General features: G+C 37.9%; 1 protein-coding gene across 1 annotated transcript in view; it reads left to right on the top strand.

Annotated features, from left to right (window-relative positions):
• The window catches only part of HSPE1 (heat shock protein family E (Hsp10) member 1), a 54,475-nt gene extending 38,991 nt beyond the window's left edge, over positions 1-15,484 (top strand). Inside the window, exons 5-9 of the mRNA XM_050750747.1 lie at positions 3,751-3,793; positions 3,985-4,071; positions 11,356-11,435; positions 13,126-13,237; positions 13,364-15,484. Of these exons, the coding sequence (XP_050606704.1) occupies positions 3,751-3,793; positions 3,985-4,071; positions 11,356-11,435; positions 13,126-13,237; positions 13,364-13,495 (454 nt within the window). The 3' untranslated portion in view covers positions 13,496-15,484. The remainder of the gene's footprint in view (positions 1-3,750; positions 3,794-3,984; positions 4,072-11,355; positions 11,436-13,125; positions 13,238-13,363) is intronic.
• Positions 15,485-18,869: the final 3,385 nt, after the last annotated feature.

Below are 18,869 nucleotides of genomic sequence, written 5' to 3'. Positions count from 1 at the left end.
TGTTGCCTAGGCTGGTCTCAAACTCCGGGGCTTAAGCAATCTGCCCACCTTGGCCTCCCACAGTGCTGGGATTACCACCATGCCAGCCTGGGTTTTATTATCTTATTTCATGGTTTTCCTTAATTGTATCTCTTAACCACTAATACGGTATTTCCATTTCCCCATTTATGCATAACTTTGTGTCATCTATTGTCTTTTTTTTTTTTGAGACAGAGTCTCACTCCGTCACCCAAGCTGGAGTGCAGTGGTACAATCCCTGCTCACCACAACCTCTGCCTCCCGGGTTCAAGTGATTCTCCTGCCTCAGCCTCCTGAGTAGCTGGGCTACAGGCATGTGCCACTATGCCCGGCTAATTTTTGTATTTTTAGTAGAGATGGGGTTTCACTATGTTGGCCAGGCTGGTCTCGAACTCCTAACTTCATGATCCGCCCGCCTCGGCCTCCCAAAGTGCTGGTATTACATGCGTGAGCCACCGTGCCCGACTTGTCTTTTTTTTTCCCCCCTTTGTTTCTGTAGAGATGGAGTCTCACTGTGTTGTCCAAGCTGGTCCTGAAATCCTGGGCTCAAGTGATCCTCCCATCTCGGCCTGCCAGAGCACTGGGATTATACAGGCATGAGCCACTGCACTTGGCCACTTTATGTTTTTGTGGAGGATTACTTCTAGTTCCTAGTCTAGGCTTGGTATCTGATAAGTTACCTGTAAATTATTGCAAACTTCCAGTCTTGTCTTTGGTAAATAGAGATTAATTGTAATCCTGAAGTAAGGAGTTTTGGTACTTTTTGTAATACCCTTTGAATGAAAAAATTGATAACTAGTGGATAGGTGGAGATAACTTTAGAAGTAGATATATTCTGAAGTTACTAGGTGTTTCTTGAAATTATAAATTTTCCAGTGCAAATGGGAGCTGGGATGAGTTGACAGATTATTAATAAATATAGAGAGTGCAGTATGTGTTCATTGGGGCTTATTATTTGTAAGTTGATTTTTAGATAAGTAGAGTAGAAATATGACTTTTCCTGAATAAATTTGACCATGTTTCCTGTGTTGTGTGCCTCAACTTGAAGACAAGGCACTTTTAAAAAATACTTACTTTTTGATGCTGCATGCTTCTTTAGATATGGCCCAGACATTATGTCGTGTCATAACAGTTCAGCAATTTCAGGATGCTAAGACTTCTTTGTACCCTTTGCTGATTTTTAGACAAATTACTTGACTATTTCTAACTTTTTTACATATCTGAATGCACAATAATTGAAAGATGAGTTTGTAGGTATTTTCCCATTTTACAACCCAAGACAGCACTTCAATGTAGTACATCCTTTGCTTTATTTTTAATCAGCCTTGAAAATAACTGCTTTCTTATGCTTTGGCATTAATGATGAAAGTAGGTGAGCATGTTTTTTTCTTTTTCTTTCTTTTTTTTTCTTGAGACAGGAGTCTCAAGTCTCGCTCTGTCACCAGGCTGGAGTGCAGTGGTGTGATCTCCGCTCATTCCAACCTCCGCCACACAGGTTCAAGCAATTCTCCTGCCTCAGCCTCCCAAGTAGCTGGGACTACAGGCGCACGCCACCATGCCCAGCTAATTCTTGTATTTTTAGTAGAAACGGGGTTTCACCATGTTGATGAGGATGTTCTTGCTCTCCTGACCTTGTGATCCGCCTGCCTTGTCCTCCCAAAGTGCTGGGATTACAGGCGTGTGTCACCGTGGTTGGCCTTTTTTTCCATTACAAGCATAATTCCTAACAAATAAGGGCTGATTTTAGTGTACAAGAGTTTTTTTTTTTCAGGTCTAAGAAAACATTTACCTCCCTATTGAACTTATTCTATGAAACATACGTTATATAAAGCATTACATAAAACTTCACATAAAATATTGCTCACAAGTATTTCATTTGTTCTGATGCTATTTTTACTTTTGTTATTTTTTTCTGCTGACCACTTTTTGGACTATCATGTATATATTCTTTTATCTCTTTATTGTATTGTGTATATTTTTATTAGTTGACCAGGAAGAGTTTTGTTTGTTTTTGCATATATCCTTTATTGATTTGAGGCTGTACACTTGCCATTTTTAGTTAATGTAGTTGATTATATAATGATGTTAATTTGAATTGGGTCATGACTTCAGTCAAATCTCCCACTAACTCATATTGAGTCTTAGTGATTAGGAAAAGTTACTCCTTTATGTCAGGATACATGTGAGGTTCCTGGAATGTAGGCTGGATTCCAGCTCTGGTTGGTCTCTTCAGCTGCACAACTGTATACATGTTAGCCCTGTATTAAATTAACTTGAAGCTGTAAGTTTTGCATTATTTGCCACAGATGATACCCACAGCACTGCTGAATCAACTTAATTTTGCTATTGGCTGTAAAAGGGTTAGGTTAGGTAAGAAACTTATCACAACCAGTCTTTATTACCACTTAGTGGAAAACAACTAAAAAACACATAACATGCAGCCTACTTGATAGGGGGCAGTAGACGGTGATATGGTGATTTAGAAATAATGTTATTTTTGTAATCTAAGGACAGCATTATTAGGCATCTGGAAAGGAAATGCAGTTACAAACAACTGAAAATTTGACTCTTGCCTTTTTGTTTTCTTCTGTTACAATGTGCAGTAACTAAAGTTTTTCCTACCAAATTTGTTCATATATATCCTGGTTTTTTTCTTTTTTGGAGGGATTTTTTTTTTTTTTTTTGTCTTCTGATTATATAGGTTTTAGCTTTGCATTGTTTTGGGAACCAAAATGATTCAATTTTTTCTGATGAGGAAACATAGTATTGATTTATCTAACTTGATACATTGAACTAAATATTAATAGGTAGGACTTTTGGAGGGAACACGTTCAGTATTTTGACAGCTATAAAACTGTCTTTGTGACATAGAAGATTGTCTTTTTATCACATAACTGTCTAAAACTGATGGCCTTAATGTAATTGTAATGTAATTTTGTTTTTGTTTTTGTTTTTTTTGAGATGGAGCCTTACTCTGTCGCCTAGGCTGGAGTGCAGTAGTGTAATCTCGGCTCACTGCAACCTCTGCCTCCCAGGTTCAAGCAATTCTCCCTTGGCAGCCTCCCAAATAGCTGAGATTACAGGCATCGCCATCATGCCTGGCTAATTTTTGTATTTTTGTGGAGATGGAGTTTCACCATTTTGGCCAGGATGGTCTTGAACTCCTGACCTCAGGTGATTCGCCTGCCTCGGCCTCCCAAAGTGTTGGGATTACAGGCCTGAGCCACCGTGCCCTGCTGTAATTTCTTTGTGTGTTTCTGTATACCAACATTTTATTACCCTCCAGTTGCTGAATTTTTCTACAATACAGAAATTTTCTCATATGCATATATAACTCCTGTGAACATGTTTATACATTTATCTGCATGCAGATCTGATTATTTCATTACAATAGATTCTTAGAAGAATGACTTAGTCAAAAAGTATACACTTCCTAAAAGTCTTGGTAAATATTTCCAAATTACTTCACTGAAAAATTGTACTAATTTCTAGTATATAAGAGAATGATCAGCTCACTGAACTCTGGTATTGAATGTTATGAGAGTTATTGGTTTTCTATTTTTAATCTGTAAGCCTTTAGAAGAAATGTGTCGTCGTCTGTTCAGCTGGTTTTGATAATGGTAGTGAGGGAGGAGGAATGATACTGATGGGATTCTCGTTTTGCAGCTAATATTCTAAAAATTGCTGTGGAGAATAGATAATGACTTTTTATTTATGTATTTGCATTTTCAGGCAGTTCTGCCTTGAGCTAAATGGACTTGCTGTCAAACTTCAGGTAATATTTTCTTTAAATCAAAGTTGTAATTGAAAGTTCTGATTTTTTTTCTCTGTTTTTATAGCTTTATGTGCTTACAAAAACTTCTCCAAATTTCTAACTTCTAGAATTTGTTATGGAAATATAGTAACCTAAATGATAAGCTTTTTCATTATTATTTTACATATTAAGAAATTAATTATTTTTAACAGAGTGAATGCCATCCAGATACTTGCACACAAATGACAGCAACTGAACAATGGATTTTTCTTTGTGCAGCTCATAAAACTCCAAAAGAGGTGAGGATTTATGAAATAGAGTAACTAATAAAATAATTATAGCCTAAACCTCTCTCAAGACAATGGTAGACAAGTTTTTAGGGTTTTAGTTCACTGTTTATTTTGCTATTTCATTTTGAGTTGCTTGTTGTGAGGTTATTACTGCAGCGCTATTTTAGGATTTCTTATGATAAGCATCATTTTTCATGATTGGGCAATTACATGGGCTAGAACTCACTTCATGATCCACTGGCTATTACAGATTAACATCTGTCACATTGTGCTGATATCTACTGTGTAATGATTGAGATACACCTATTTAGGTTTTTGTTCAGATTATTTCTTTTGATAGGAAGAACTATTGATTACTCTTTGATGCCTAGTTTAAATAGAGATGTTACTTTTGAGCTTTTAAATATTCATGTTGTTTTTCTCCTTACTTAGTTTTTATCAAGGTAAGACTATAGGCCGTAGCGGTTTTTTGTTTTTTTTTTGTTTTGTTTTTTCGAGATGGATTCTTACTCTGTTGTCCAGGTTGGAGTACAGAGGTGTGATCTCAGTTCACTGCAACCTCTGTCTCCCAGATTCAAGAGATTCTTGTGCATCAGCCTCCTGAGTGGCTGAGATTACAGGCATGCGCCACCATGCCAGGCTAATTTTTATATTTTTAGTAGAGATGGGGTTTTGCTGTATTGGCAAGCCTGGTCTCAAACTCCTGACCTCAAGTAATCTGCCCACCTCAGTCTCCCAAAGTGCTGGGATTATAGATGTGAACCACTGTACCTGGCTTACTATACTTTTTCTTATTTATTAATTTTTTACTTTTTCTTATTTTAAAAACTTCTTCATATCATTTGATACCCAGTGTACTTTTCCTTAGTTGTCTCAAAAATAGTCTTTACAACTGGGTTGTTTAAAGTATGCATTGCTTTTCCCTTAATCTGTATTCCCATTTAATCTGTTACAATTACTTTTTACTTGACACTGACTCATTGGGGATATTGGGTTAGGCCGATTCTGTAGAATCACAGACCTCGAAGTGGTCATTATATTGATAGACTTCTAAGGCTTGAAGACAAGTGAGGCCCTAGTTGCAAAAATCAGTGTCTGGTGTTTTTTGTTTCAAAAAGGATAAATGCTCCAAAATAAGGAGTATTTGGTACCTAAGAGAGTAGTACTTATTTGGAAGACTGATTTCATTCAGGATGTTACATTTTTGTGTTAATTAATTGAAGCAGTATTAAGATTGTATCTGTCTGCATCTGGGAAAATCCACATAGTGGTTTCATTGATAATTCTCTGAAGTTGGCTACTTAATGTAGTGAATGATGTGATTATTGCAATTAGGAAACTGAATCAAGAAGGCTGAATCAAGGCTAGTTTTGTTCTGGCACATAGTAATGATGTATTATTCTTTCTTTAGAGTGGAAGTGATACCCAGTTTGTGATGTGTTATGACTCTTAAATATACTGTCATTCTCATATCCACTTCTTTCTTGATTAATATTAAATGAAAGGATAGTCATTAGCATTAAGACCTGTAAATGAGTCTTAGAATTGCAGCATTGCTTGCTGAAGCCCAGATCTATTGAACTGGCCATGTGTCAAGGGAGGGTGATAGTAGGATTTCCAAGTGGTAGTTATATTGAATGGAATTACTGTAAAAATACAAACAAAAGAACAATTTGAAAGGACACTTTCTGAACTCTTTTCAAATAACTGCTTAGTCAGGAAACTATAGGAACTGACAAACTAAGCTAAGAAAATTGCTCTCATGGATTAAAATCACTAGGTAGATTCTGAAGTGAGAGAAGCAGAATACTTAGCACCGATAATCGTTTATTCAGTATCCTTGAGAATTAAAGAGAGACATTCAGCATATAGAGTAAATTATACAAATAGTGCTTCTAGGCAACAAACATTATAACTTACTGTCTGCAAGCCCTCACAGTCACATGCTGATTGTGATCACTTGCAGTAGCATTATGATTATATATTTGGAAAAATATAATATGTAAATTTGTAAACACCATTACGTAGTATTTTGTAACCTGCTATATTTTGCCATCTTTTTGCTGTTATAACTGTTACAGATTAGGAATAGTTACCTAGAATTAATTGGCGGAAGGTGAAGGGAAGGCAGCGAAAACAAGGCAAAATGTCATCCAAATTAAGAAAAATTCAGAAACCAGTTAAAGGTCTAAAGATAGAGTGATATGGTAACCCATGAGTCACATGTAGCTGTGTAGCACTTGAAATGTGGGTAGTCAAAATTGAAATGTGCTGTAAACACAAAATAAATACTGGATTTCGAAGACAGTAAGGCCGGGTGCAGTGGCTCACGCCTGTAATCCCAGCACTTCGGGAGGCCAAAGTGGGTGGGTCACCCGAGGTCAGGAGTTCGAGACCAGCCTAGCCAACATGGTAAAACCCCATCTCTACTAAAAATACAAAAAATTAGCTCAGTGTGATGGTGTGCACATGTAGTCCCAGCTACTTGGGAGACTGAGGTGGGAGAATCACCTGAGCCCAAGGGCTCAAGGTTGAAGTAAGCAAAGATCACACCACTACACTCCAGCCTATGTGACAGAGAGAAACCATGTCTCAAAAAAAGATTCAGAAATGGCCAGTAAGCACATGAAAAGATGCTCAACATTAGTTATTAAGGCAGATCTCAAAACCACAGACAGTTAATGTGAGGGTTGTGCATTATTGTTAAGCTGATTAACATTGTCTCCCCTACAACCATGCTTGATTAGAAAAAGGGAAACAACTCTGGGAATGGAGAAACAAAATGTAGCATAGACATACAATGGAATATTATAAAACCGTGAAAGGGAATGAAGTTCTGATACATGCTACAACATAGATGAACCTTTAAAATCCAGTATGTATTATGTGGAGTGAAACAAGTCAAATGCAAAAGGACAGATACTGTAGCATTCCACTTATCTAGAGTGAATAAATTATTATAGACAGAAGGTAGTTAGATAAATTGAATTTATCACATTCAGTATAACTACCACATGCCAAAGGATGGGAGGTGTGGGAAGTTAGTGCTTAAGGGTAATAGACTTATTTATTTATTTATTTATTTTATTTTATTTTATTTTTTTTGGAGACAAGAGTCTTGCTCTGTTGCCTAGGCTGGAGTGCAGTGGCGCAATCTCGGCTCACTGCAACCTCCACCTCCCAGGTTCAGGCAATTCTCCTGTCTCAGCTTCCCAAGTAACTGGGATTACAGGCATGTGCCACCTCACCTGGCTAATTTTTGTATTTTTAGTAGAGACATGGTTTCACCATGTTGGCCAGGCTGGCCTCAAACTCCTGACCTCATGTGATCCTCCCACCTCGGCCTCCTAAAGTGCTGGAATTATAGGTGTGAGCCACTGCGCCCAGCCGAGTTTCTTTTTTTTCTTCTTCTTTTTTTTTTTTTTTTTTTTTTTTTTTTTTTAAGAGAGTATCACTCTGTCGCCCAGGCTGGAGTGCAGTGGCGCAATCTCGGCTCACTGTAGCCCCCACCTCCCAGGCTCAAGCAGTTCTCTGCCTCAGGCTCCTGAATAGCTGGGACAACAGGTGTGCACCACCATGCCTGGCTAATTTTTGTATTTTTAGTAGAGATGGAGTTTCACCATGTTGACCAGGTTGGTCTCAAACTCCTGGTGTCAAGTGATCCACCTGCCTTGGCCTCCCAGTGTGCTGGGATTATAGGCGTGAGCCACCATGCCTGGCCATAATAGTTTCTGTTTGGGAGTTGGAAACAGTGATGATGATTGCACAATATTGTAAACTAATGCCACTAAATTGTACATTTAAAAATGGTCAAAATAGCTGTCCGGGCTTGGTGGCTCATTCCTGTAATCGCAGCACTTCAGGAGGCCGAGGTGGGTGGATCATGAGGTCAGGAGATCGAGACCATTCTGGCTAACAAGGTGAAACCCTGTCTCTACTAAAAATACAAAAAATTAGCCAGGCATGGTGGCATGTGCCTGTAGTCTCAGCTACTGGGAGGCTGAGGCAGGAGAATGGCATGAACCCTGGAGGCGGAGCTTGCAGTGAGTGGAGATCACGCCACTGCACTCCAGCCTGGGCGACAGAGTGAGAGTCCTTCCCCCCTCCCAAAAAAAGGGGGTCAAAATGGAAAAATTTGTGTTGTATATATTTTACTACAGTTTTTTAAAATGTTAAGGAAAAAGCACCAAAACCCCAAATGGCATATACTTTCACACCCACTATAATGGCTAAAATAGAAAAGAGACAATAACAAGTGCTGGGTGAGATGTGAAGTGGAACGCCTAAACATTGATGATGGGATTGTAAAATGCTTCAGCTATTTTGAAAAACAGTTTGGAAGTTCCTTAAAATGGTTAAGCATAGAGTTGCATATGACCCAGGAATTCCACTCCTTGATATGTAGTTCCCCCAAAATGAAGACATATCTGCATAAAGACTTGTACATGAATATTCACAGTCACATTATTTATGATAGCCAAAAAATGGAAACAACCAAATATCCATCAACTGATGAATGGATAAGCAAAATGTATTGCAGCCATCTCCTCAGTATCCTCAGAGGATTGGTCCCAGGACCCCCGTGAATACCAAAAACACAGATACCAAAGTCTCTTATGTAAAATGGCGTAGTATTTGCGTATGACCTATGCACATCCTCCTATATACTTTAAATCATCTCTAGATTACGTATAATACTGAATACAATGTAAATGCTATGTAAATAGTTGTTATACTATATTTCTTAATTTGTATTTTTTTTTTTGTTATGGGGTTTTAAAAAGTAGTTTTGATCTGGTTGGTTAAATCTGTAGATGCAAAGTGCTGACTGTATATGTGTACAATGGAATATTATTCAGCCATAAAAAGGAATGAAGTCTTAAAGGGAGAAACATACAGTACAGCATTTTGTATATATTTAAAACATTAAAGGCTAAAAAGTTTTGAATTTTAAAAAAAGGAATGAAGTATTGATTCATGCTACACCAGGGATAAGCCTTGAAAACGTAATAGAAGCCAGACACAAAATACCACTTATTATATTATTTCATTTTAATGAAATATCCAGAATAGGCAAATCCTGTGAAACAGAAACTAGATTAGTTTTTGCTTAGGGCTGGGGGAAGGAGAGAATGGGAAGTGACTGCTAATTTGTTCAAGGTTTCTTTCTGGGATGCTGAAATGTTCTGAAATTTAATGGTAATGGTTGCACAATTTCGTGAATATACTAGAAACTACTGAATTTTTACGAGCAAATTTTAGTTGTATCAATTATATCTTAAAAGTCAAAAAGTAGCCCATTAATTTTATATCAATTACCTTCTGAAATGGTAATATTTTGGATATAGTGGGTCAAACTACAATATTAAAATTAATTTCACCTCTTTCACGTTACCTTTTTAATGTATCTCTTAGAAAGTTAATTAATTTTTTGAGATGGAATCTTACCCTGTTATCCAGGCTGGAATGCAGTGGCCTGATCTTGGCTTACTTCAACCTTGACCTCCCGTGCTCAAGCAATCCTCCTGTCTCAGCCTTCTTGGTAGCTGGGACTACAGTCATGTGCCACCATGTCTGGCTAATTTTTCAAATTTTTTGTAGAGATAGGGGCATCTCCCTGTGTTGCCTGCGCTGGTCTTGAACTCCTGGACTCAATGATCTTCCCACTTTGGCCTCCTGAAGTGCTGGAATTACAGGCGTGAGCTACCACGTTGGGCCTAGAAAATTTAAAATTAAATATATGGCTTGCATTATACAGTTGACCCTTGAACAACTCTGGAATTGGGATGCCAACCCTCTGTGCAGTTGAAAATCTTGAGTATAACTTTTGACTCCCCCAAAACTTAATTACCAATAGCCTACTGTTGATTGGAAGCCTTACCGATAATAGTTAATTGACACACATTTTGTATGTTCTATGAATTATATAGTGTATTGCAATGAAGTAAACTAGAGAAAAGAAAATGTTATTGAGAAAATCATGGGAGGATCGCTTGAGGCCAGGAGTTCGGCCTAGTCAACATAGTGAGACCTTCTTTCTTTCTTTCTTTCTTTTTTTTTTTTTAAGAAAAATCATAAGGAAGAGAAAGTATATTTGCTGTTCATTAAGTGGATCATTATAAAGGTCTTGCTTGTTGTGTTCATGTCGTTGAGTAGGCTGAGGAGAAAGAGAAGTGGGGTTGGTCTTGCCGTCTCTGGGAAAATCTGAGCATAAGTAGATTTATGCAGTTCAAACCTGTGTTGTTCAAGGGTCTGCTGTATTCCTCTTGATGGTTCTGGTTTAAAGGTTGTAAAACTCCTATGGTGTACCCAAATGACAAATATGAGAAATACAGTGACTTGGGATATTTGCTTTTGACCAACTCATCTGTGGTCACGTATCTGGAGAAAGGTAGTTTTTTTCAATAAATATTGCTCGTGGTACTGTTTTTGGCAATGACTCCACTAATCAAAAATTCCTATGGATATATTGTTAGAAAAATACTTCTTTTTTGTTAGATAATTTTTTAGTGCCATGGCACTAAGCCATATTTAGTAGTTATTAAACTGTATTTCTAAGTGACAGTTTCAGTCTGAAACTTGAAAAATAATCTAATTACTGGGTAGAGTCATTGAGCTAGACTCATTGTTACTCCTTCCTTTAGTTGTTTTTTCCTTCTGGTTGACTCCCTGGTTTGTTTCTAGACTGCTTTCCCCTTGATGCTGCTCCTTGTCAGCCCTCAGGAGGACTGGAGGAGGACAATTACTTTGCAGTTTTGTTTTTCCTTTAATAAATTTACTGAGTTGCCATGAGACAGTGTTTCATTGTTTCTTTTTTTCAGTGTTTCTGATAAATGGAACAGAATTAAGTCAGATTTGTTAAACTATAAGGAAACTTTGATATTTCATGTTAAAATTCAAAGGTGATTTGGGAGAAAGTTCTTTAGAGGGCTGCTAGATTGATAATAGAGTACCAAGGACATAGTAAGGGATATTGTTTAGGATATAAGAAGGCATCCCTGGAGAGACCAGAAATAAATCAGGATTCTTCTTATCTGTAGTTGTTGTTTTCTTGTAGGTATGATGTTGGGAATAAAAATGGGAGACTGGTTTATGTATCATCTAGAATTGTGATATGATTCAAGGGGATAATAAACCTTACTTATTAATATGACATATTTTACAAGCATTCATAAGGAACTTTTTTCTTATAACATGCTCATGTCTTTGGAATAAGGTATACCCATATAATGAATATATCTAACCTAAGAGAGAGCTCTTTGTTGATGCATTTCTATATTCTTTCTTTTGTAGTGTCCTGCTATAGACTATACTAGACACACACTTGATGGTGCTGCATGTCTTCTGAATAGCAATAAATATTTTCCCAGCAGGTAATGGAAACTTTTAAACATAATGTTAAACATTTTAGATTTAATTTATAAGATTAGTATTTTAAAAGTAACATTAGGTTGCTTGTTAATGCATTTTTGTATTTTTTTTTTTAGCTATTGTATTTTGGCTTGTTTATTCAAGTTTTGAAATTAGGACTGTAGTTAAACAGCAGGACTCGGCTGTCAAAGCTCAAGGCCAGTTCAATCTAAGGCTAGCACCTGTTCATGTGTGTCATTCTGCAGACATTCTCATACTTTAGCGTTGGGATATGTATATACTTGCTCACTTGAATCTCTATGATAGTTAGACTCGGCCTCCCTTTATGTAGTATGCCTAAAGAGCAGACTTTCCGGCCGGGCGCAGGCTCACGCGTGTAATCCCAGCACTTTGGGAAGCTGAGGTGGGCAGATCACCTGAGATCGGGAGTTCAAGACCAGCCTGACCAACATGTAGAAACCCCTTCTCTACTAAAAATACAAAATGAGCCGGGCGTGGTGACGAGTGCCTGTAATCCCAGCTATTTGGGAGGCTGACGCAGGAGAATCGCTTGAACCCAGGAGGCAGAGGTTGTGATGAGCCAAGATCGCGCCATTGCACTCCAGCCGGAGCAACAAGAGCGAAACTCTGTCTCAAAAAAAAAAAAAGAGAGCAGACTTTCCTAAGTTGAACTATTTGTTTTTGAAAAATTCCTTATCCTTGCTCATTGATTTTTAAGATCTGAGAAGTCGGATCTTAAATATATTATGTAATATATTATCGGTGAAGTTTGTGAATGCCTTTTATTTTATTAAGGCATTTGTTACCAGATGGATAGATTTGGAGATTTTCCCCCCCAAATATGATTAGCTTCAAAGAGCTCGTATAAAATATGTTAAGAAAAATACTGGTTTTTGGCCTTAATATTCTGTGTATACATATTTTAAAAAAGGATATCAGAAATATGCAGACAATTTCAATTTTAAATAAACAATTTTAATTTTTCTCTCTCTCTTTTTTTTATATATGGAGTCTTGCTCACCCAGGCTGGAGTGCAGTGACGCAATCTCAGCTCACTGCAACCTCTGCCTCCCGGGTTCAAGCGATTCTTCTGCCTCAGCCTCACGGGTAGCTGGGATTACAGGTGCCTGCCACCATGCCTTGCTAATTTTTGTATTTTTTAGTAGAGATGGAGTTTCACCATGTTGGCCAGGCTGGTCTTGAACCCTGACCTCAGGTGATCCACCTGCCTCAGCCTGTCAAAATGCTGGGATTACAGACGTGAGCCACCACACCCGACCTTAATTTCTTTAAAAAAAAAAAAAAAAGAAAGAATAACCTAGTTCTGTAAAAGAAAACAATAATTCCTTTCAGGAGTTTTAATCGCCTCTAGTGGACAATGTATTAATGTTGGAAATAGATGTTTTAGTAAATTTTGAAATGTCAGGGACTTATTCTAACTGCGTTAAACTTTTACAAAGTTTCAAAACTATAATGCTGAATTTAACTTAGGCCCTGTGATTAGGTAGAGAGAACACTGGCCCAGAAGTGAGGAGTAGGGGCTCCAGGCATTTACTCGCAGTGTGACCTCAGAGTAGTCACTTATTTTCCCTACGTGTCAGTTTCTACACTTGTAAACTGAGAAAATTGGACTATATTGTTCCTAAGATTCCATCCAGTTCTAAGAATCTATGGTTTCTTTTCTACTTCTAGAGTTAGCATAAAGGAATCATCTGTAGCGAAACTAGGATCAGTATGCCGTAGGATTTACAGAATATTTTCACATGCTTATTTTCATCATCGGCAGATATTTGATGAATATGAAGTAAGTATATTTCACTAATTAATCTTGATACATTCTTATCAGAATGACAATATATATTGATGTTATTTCTAGTCTTTTGGTTTGGGATAGTGAATTAAAATAATATTTTTGTCTTCCTCTCTACAGAATGAAACATTTTTGTGTCATCGGTTTACTAAGTTTGTGATGAAATACAATTTGATGTCCAAGGATAACCTGATTGTACCAATTTTAGAAGAGGAAGTACAGAATTCAGTTTCTGGGGAAAGTGAAGCATGAAGGGAATCATATGGAAAAATGTACTGATCATATAATTAACGTTAATTATGTACTGTATATATCATTTTAGACACATCAATCATGTATCCATATTATAGCTTCTTTGTTTAGTATAGGTTTTTGTATGCTGGGTTTGCCTTTTAAAATGGGAAATACTTTTTAAGTTATTCATAAGCTGTATATTCACCAGTGTGGCACTCATGGTTTTTAAATAAGATTAGTATTATCTGTTTATAATGCCTGTTAATAAAAGAATTTACAGTTTGGTAAAATTGCTGCTAAACAATCATTGGATCACAATCCTCATCAAACAAACCCATCTGTAAAAAAAATGATTGAGAGCTTGAGGTTTCACACAAGCCATTTACTGAAAGAGGTAGAAATGTTTTCCATTGGTTTTACCTTGAGTTTAGATATCCTAAAAAATTCTATAGTACATAGTTTTGTCTTACCTGTTAACTTTCCCCAATTGAGATAAAAGTGTTTTAAAATTCTGTTTCTAGTTTTTGATACGCATATATAATTATGTGTACATCTAAATACAAATGCAGATGAAGCATTAGTAATACTTAAATAATTTTACTGTGTAACATAAAGTATAACATACTTGGAAAGGATTTACCTTTCTGCGACAATGGACTGGTACATACAGGATGATCATAATGATAAGGCACATAAATTATGTTCTCACTGGAAACCTGCTCTGTCCACCCCTTCTCATTTCCCTTAACCTTATCCTCAAAATACTTTAACTGAGAAGCTTTTCACCAGACTGAGTTAGTGGTGGCTTATACCTATTTATATTTGTATTAATTGCTTACAGATTATACCTCATATTAGCAATTACATTACACTACAAGAAAATGTATTTGCATAGGCTCTTGCTTATCTTTCTTTTGCAAAAATTATTCTACTTAGAAAACAGTCCTTAAAATAGTTTGACTCTTCCTGTTAGTAATATTAATCTTTCATTTAACCAGCTAGGCAGCATTAAATAGAATTGAAGAAATACTGTAGTATTTATTTTACACCCCCTCTCCCATGAAGTTTATGTTTGAATTACATGCACGTGTGAGATTATTTGCAATAATTCATAGGTTCCAAGGGTATTGATGAATAGTCATACAGTTTTTGGACTTTGTTATAATTCATTGTGATAAGAATAATTCAAATGCAGATTTAACAATCTTATAATCTATTGAATGCCATTTTTGATAAAGCACTGGAGGTCTTATTGCCAAACTGATTGTAATGAGGCACTAAGGGTGAAAACATTGTACATGTTGTGAAGAAAGTATTTAAATCCAACTTTTGAACAGATTTAACAAACATGAGGAACTTCTTTTTTATTTAAAAGGGTAATTTTGAAATGAAGATGAAAATGTATTCATCTTAATTGTTTTTTCAAATTTAAGGGAATAATTTATACCATCTTTTGAGACAAGAATGTACAGCAAAAATATGGGGAACAGTAGTATACTGAGAGTGTGTGTATATATCATGTATGCCTTTCCAAGCTTGCCAGTCTTTTTGTCTTTTAACAGTTCCCACCAGCCACAGTCATTACTGTTCCCCAACCCACAACCAGCTTTTAAGAAGTCTTATGTTCACAGTGAAAGGAATGTTGACTTTGAAATTATGGATTTATATTAATGACACTATAAACCAATGGTAATGGTAATTTTTAAACAAACTTGCTAAATATTGAGAGACTAAACTACTAAGTTAATAAATTATATATAGCAGTGTAGCTGTTCTCTCTAGATGGTGTCTCACAATGGATTTCTGTTGCTTGACTATTTTCCTAGTGAATATTTATACTAAGGTAGTGACTGAGATTTGGTGATCTGGCTGAGTATTTTGAAACACATTTTGAATAATATGGCTTAGTGTTAACGGGGAATTAAATATGATTTTTTTCTTACTCATTTCACCTTCCCTGTATTGTATGTTTGGAATTGATCATAAAACAGCTCCAAAAGAAAATAATCAGTTTGTAGTCTTGCTTTTGTATTCATGTTGATATCTTACTAGTATTCATTGCACTGTGAAGTTGATTCACTGTACTAGGTAAGACCTAAGTGAAACAGTTCCTGTTTTTCCTTAATACTGTTTTCAGAATTTTGAAAAGGTACTTATATATACATAAATACTACTAAAAAATTAATGAGCCTGGCAAACCAATGATTTATAAAAGTAAGTGTTCTAAGAAGAGGGGAAAAGGACAGTTCTGTGTGATAAGGAAGTTAGGTTCCACTTTTTTTTTTTTTTTTTTTTTTTTTTTTTTTGAGACTGAGTCTCGCTCTGTAGCCCAGGCTGGAGTGCAGTGACCGGATCTCAGCTCACTGCAAGCTCCGCCTCCCGGGTTCACGCCATTCTCCGGCCTCAGCCTCCAGAGTAGCTGGGACTACAGGCGCCGCCACCTCACCCGGCTATTTTTTGTATTTCTTAGTAGAGACGGGGTTTCACCGTGTTAGCCAGGATGGTCTCGATCTCCTGACCTCGTGATCCGCCCATCTCGGCCTCCCAAAGTGCTGGGATTACAGGCTTGAGCCACCGCGCCCGGCCAGGTTCCACTTTTTGTTTGAATTATCCTATGTATATCCAAAGGTAAACTTAGGTTTTTATTTCCAAAAGATGATATAGTCAGTTCATTCTTTTTTTTCTATCATATCTAGGAAAGTAGCTAACTTTTAATTATGTTCCCATAAGTAACACTTCTTTTGTGTATATACATTTCCTTTTCTCTTACTTGAGATGTCAAATTTGAATTTCTAGAACAGTTTCTTAGTTAAATTCTTGATGACTTAACAACTTTTACTATCAGAATACAATTAGAAATCCTTGGTCAGGCACAGTGGCTCAGGCCTGTAATCTCAGCACTTTAGGAGGCCAAGGTGGGCAGATCACCTGAGGTCAGGAGTTGGAGACCAGCCTGACCAACATGGAGAAACCCTGTCTCTATTAAAAATAGAAAAATTAGCCAGGCGCGGTGCTACTCAGGAGGCTGAGGCAGGAGAATTGCTTGAACCGGTGAGGTAGGGGTTGCGGTGAGCCAAGATCGCGTCATTGCACTCCAGCCTGGGTAACAAGCAAAACTGTCTCAAAAAGAAAAAAAAATCCTTGGCCGGGCGCGGTGGCTCAAGCCTGTAATCCCAGCACTTTGGGAGGCCAAGACGGGCGGATCACGAGGTCAGGAGGTCGAGACCATCCTGGCTAACACGGTGAAACCCCGTCTCTACTAAAATACAAAAAAAATTAGCCGGGCGAGGTGGCGGGCGCCTGTACTCCCAGCTACTCGGGAGGCTGAGGCAGGAGAATGGCGTGAACCCGGGAGGCGGGGCTTGCAGTGAGCTGAGATCCGGCCACTGCACTCCAGCCTGGGCAACAGAGCCAGACTCCGTCTCAAAAAAAAAAAAAAAAAAAAATCCTTGATTACATTGTTAGTAAGGACTGTGTTACGATTATAAATACATTTACTGGTTGATGTCAAATTCACTGTAATCATAGAACTTAGTTTTTTATTTGGGTACTTTGCCCTACTGTCTATATGATGACATCTTTTTGAGCAGCTAAATTTTAAATTGTATATACTTTATTTTGTGAATACTTCTTGAATGTGCTAAAGATTTTTGTGTGTAGTTCTTCCATGCCATGCAAATATTTTAGTAAAAGTAGTGGATTTTTATTTCTTCAAGCATCTAATTGTTAACTAAACAGACAATACATATGGGCCGGGTGTAGTGGCTCACCTCTGTAATCCCAGCCCTTTGGAGGCTAAGGTGGGCAGATCACTTGAGGCCAGGAGTTCGAGACCAGCCTGGCCAACATGGTGAAACCCCATCTCTACTAAAAAAAACACAAAAATTAGCCAGGTGTGCATGCCTATAATCCCATCTACACGGGAGGCTGAGGCAGAATAATAGCTTGAACCTGGGAGGTGGAGGTTGCAGTGAGCCGAGATTACACCACTGCACTCCAGGCTGGGTGACAGAGTAAGACTCCGTCTCAAAACAAAGCCAAAAAAAAAAAATGTATTTGTACAATATGCTTAGCAGTTTGAGATGATAAGAACATTCAAATCTGTTTTCCTGAAAAAATATGCATTATTAGTATAGAGTACACTATGAAACTGAAAAGCTACCAAGTGAATCCCCTAGAGGGTTTTAGGTTCATTGTGGAGCCTTACTCTTCATTTGTGTGATTTTTCTGCTACTTTCTTTTTTTTTTTTTTTGAGACGGAGTCTCACTCCATCGCCCAGGCTGGAGTGCAGTGGCCGGATCTCAGCTCACTGCAAGCTCCGCCTCCCGGGTTTACGCCATTCTCCTGCCTCAGCCTCCCGAGTAGCTGGGACTACAGGCGCCCGCCACCTCGCCCAGCTAGTTTTTTGTATTTTTTTTTAGTAGAGACGGGGTTTCACCGTGTTAGCCAGGATGGTCTCGATCTCCTGACCTTGTGATCCGCCTGTCTCGGCCTCCCAAAGTGCTGGGATTACAGGCTTGAGCCACTGCGCCCGGCCTACTTTCTTTTTTTTAGACGGACTCTTGTTCTGTCACTCAGGCTGGGGTATAGTGGCGCAATCTCGGCTGACTGCAACCTCTGCCTCCCGGGTTCAAGCTATTCTCCTGCCTTAGCCTCCTGAGTAGCTGGGACTATAGGTGTGCATCACCACGCCCGGCTAATTTTTGTATTTTTAGTAGAGATGGGGTTTCATCATATTGGCCAGACTGGTCTTGAACTTCTGACCTCAAGTGATCAGCCTGGCTCAACCTCCCAAAGTAGTGAGATTACAGGGGTGAGCCACAGTACCTGGCCTACTTTTTTATAGTACACAAAGCTTCATATCAAGTGTGAGCGCCTAATGTAATTAAACAAAGAGAATACTAAATTTTTGTATTAACCTAAATTTGCAAACGATATAAACATTGGCCGGGTGCAGTGGCTCATGTCTGTAATCCCAGCACTTCTGGGAGGCCAAAGCCTGTGGATCACCTGAGGTCGGAGTTTGAGACCAGCCTGGCTAACAAAATGAAACTCTGTCTCTACGAAAAATACAAAAATTAGTTGGGTGTGGTGGCACGTACCTGTAAACCCAACTACCTGGGAGGCTGAGGTACAAGAATCGCTTGAACCTGGGAGGTGGAGGTTGCAGTGAGCCGAGATTGTGCCACTGCACTCCAGCCTGGGCAAGAGAGCAAGACTCCATCTCAAAAAAAAAAAAAAATTGACACCCTGAACTTAAATCCATGAAGTATGTCAATTAAGTTATAATGATTCTAGGATTAACTGTGACATCAATATTTAAAGCTAACTTCATTTTTTCATAAGAAAGATACTATGTTGATCTGGATTTGTCTCATAAACCTTGTTAAA

This window comes from Macaca thibetana, chromosome 12 (assembly GCF_024542745.1).
Source record: "Macaca thibetana thibetana isolate TM-01 chromosome 12, ASM2454274v1, whole genome shotgun sequence".
Lineage (NCBI taxonomy): Eukaryota > Metazoa > Chordata > Mammalia > Primates > Cercopithecidae > Macaca > Macaca thibetana.
Note: the sequence above shows the minus strand (reverse complement) of the source record. Positions and strands in the feature narration are given on the sequence as shown.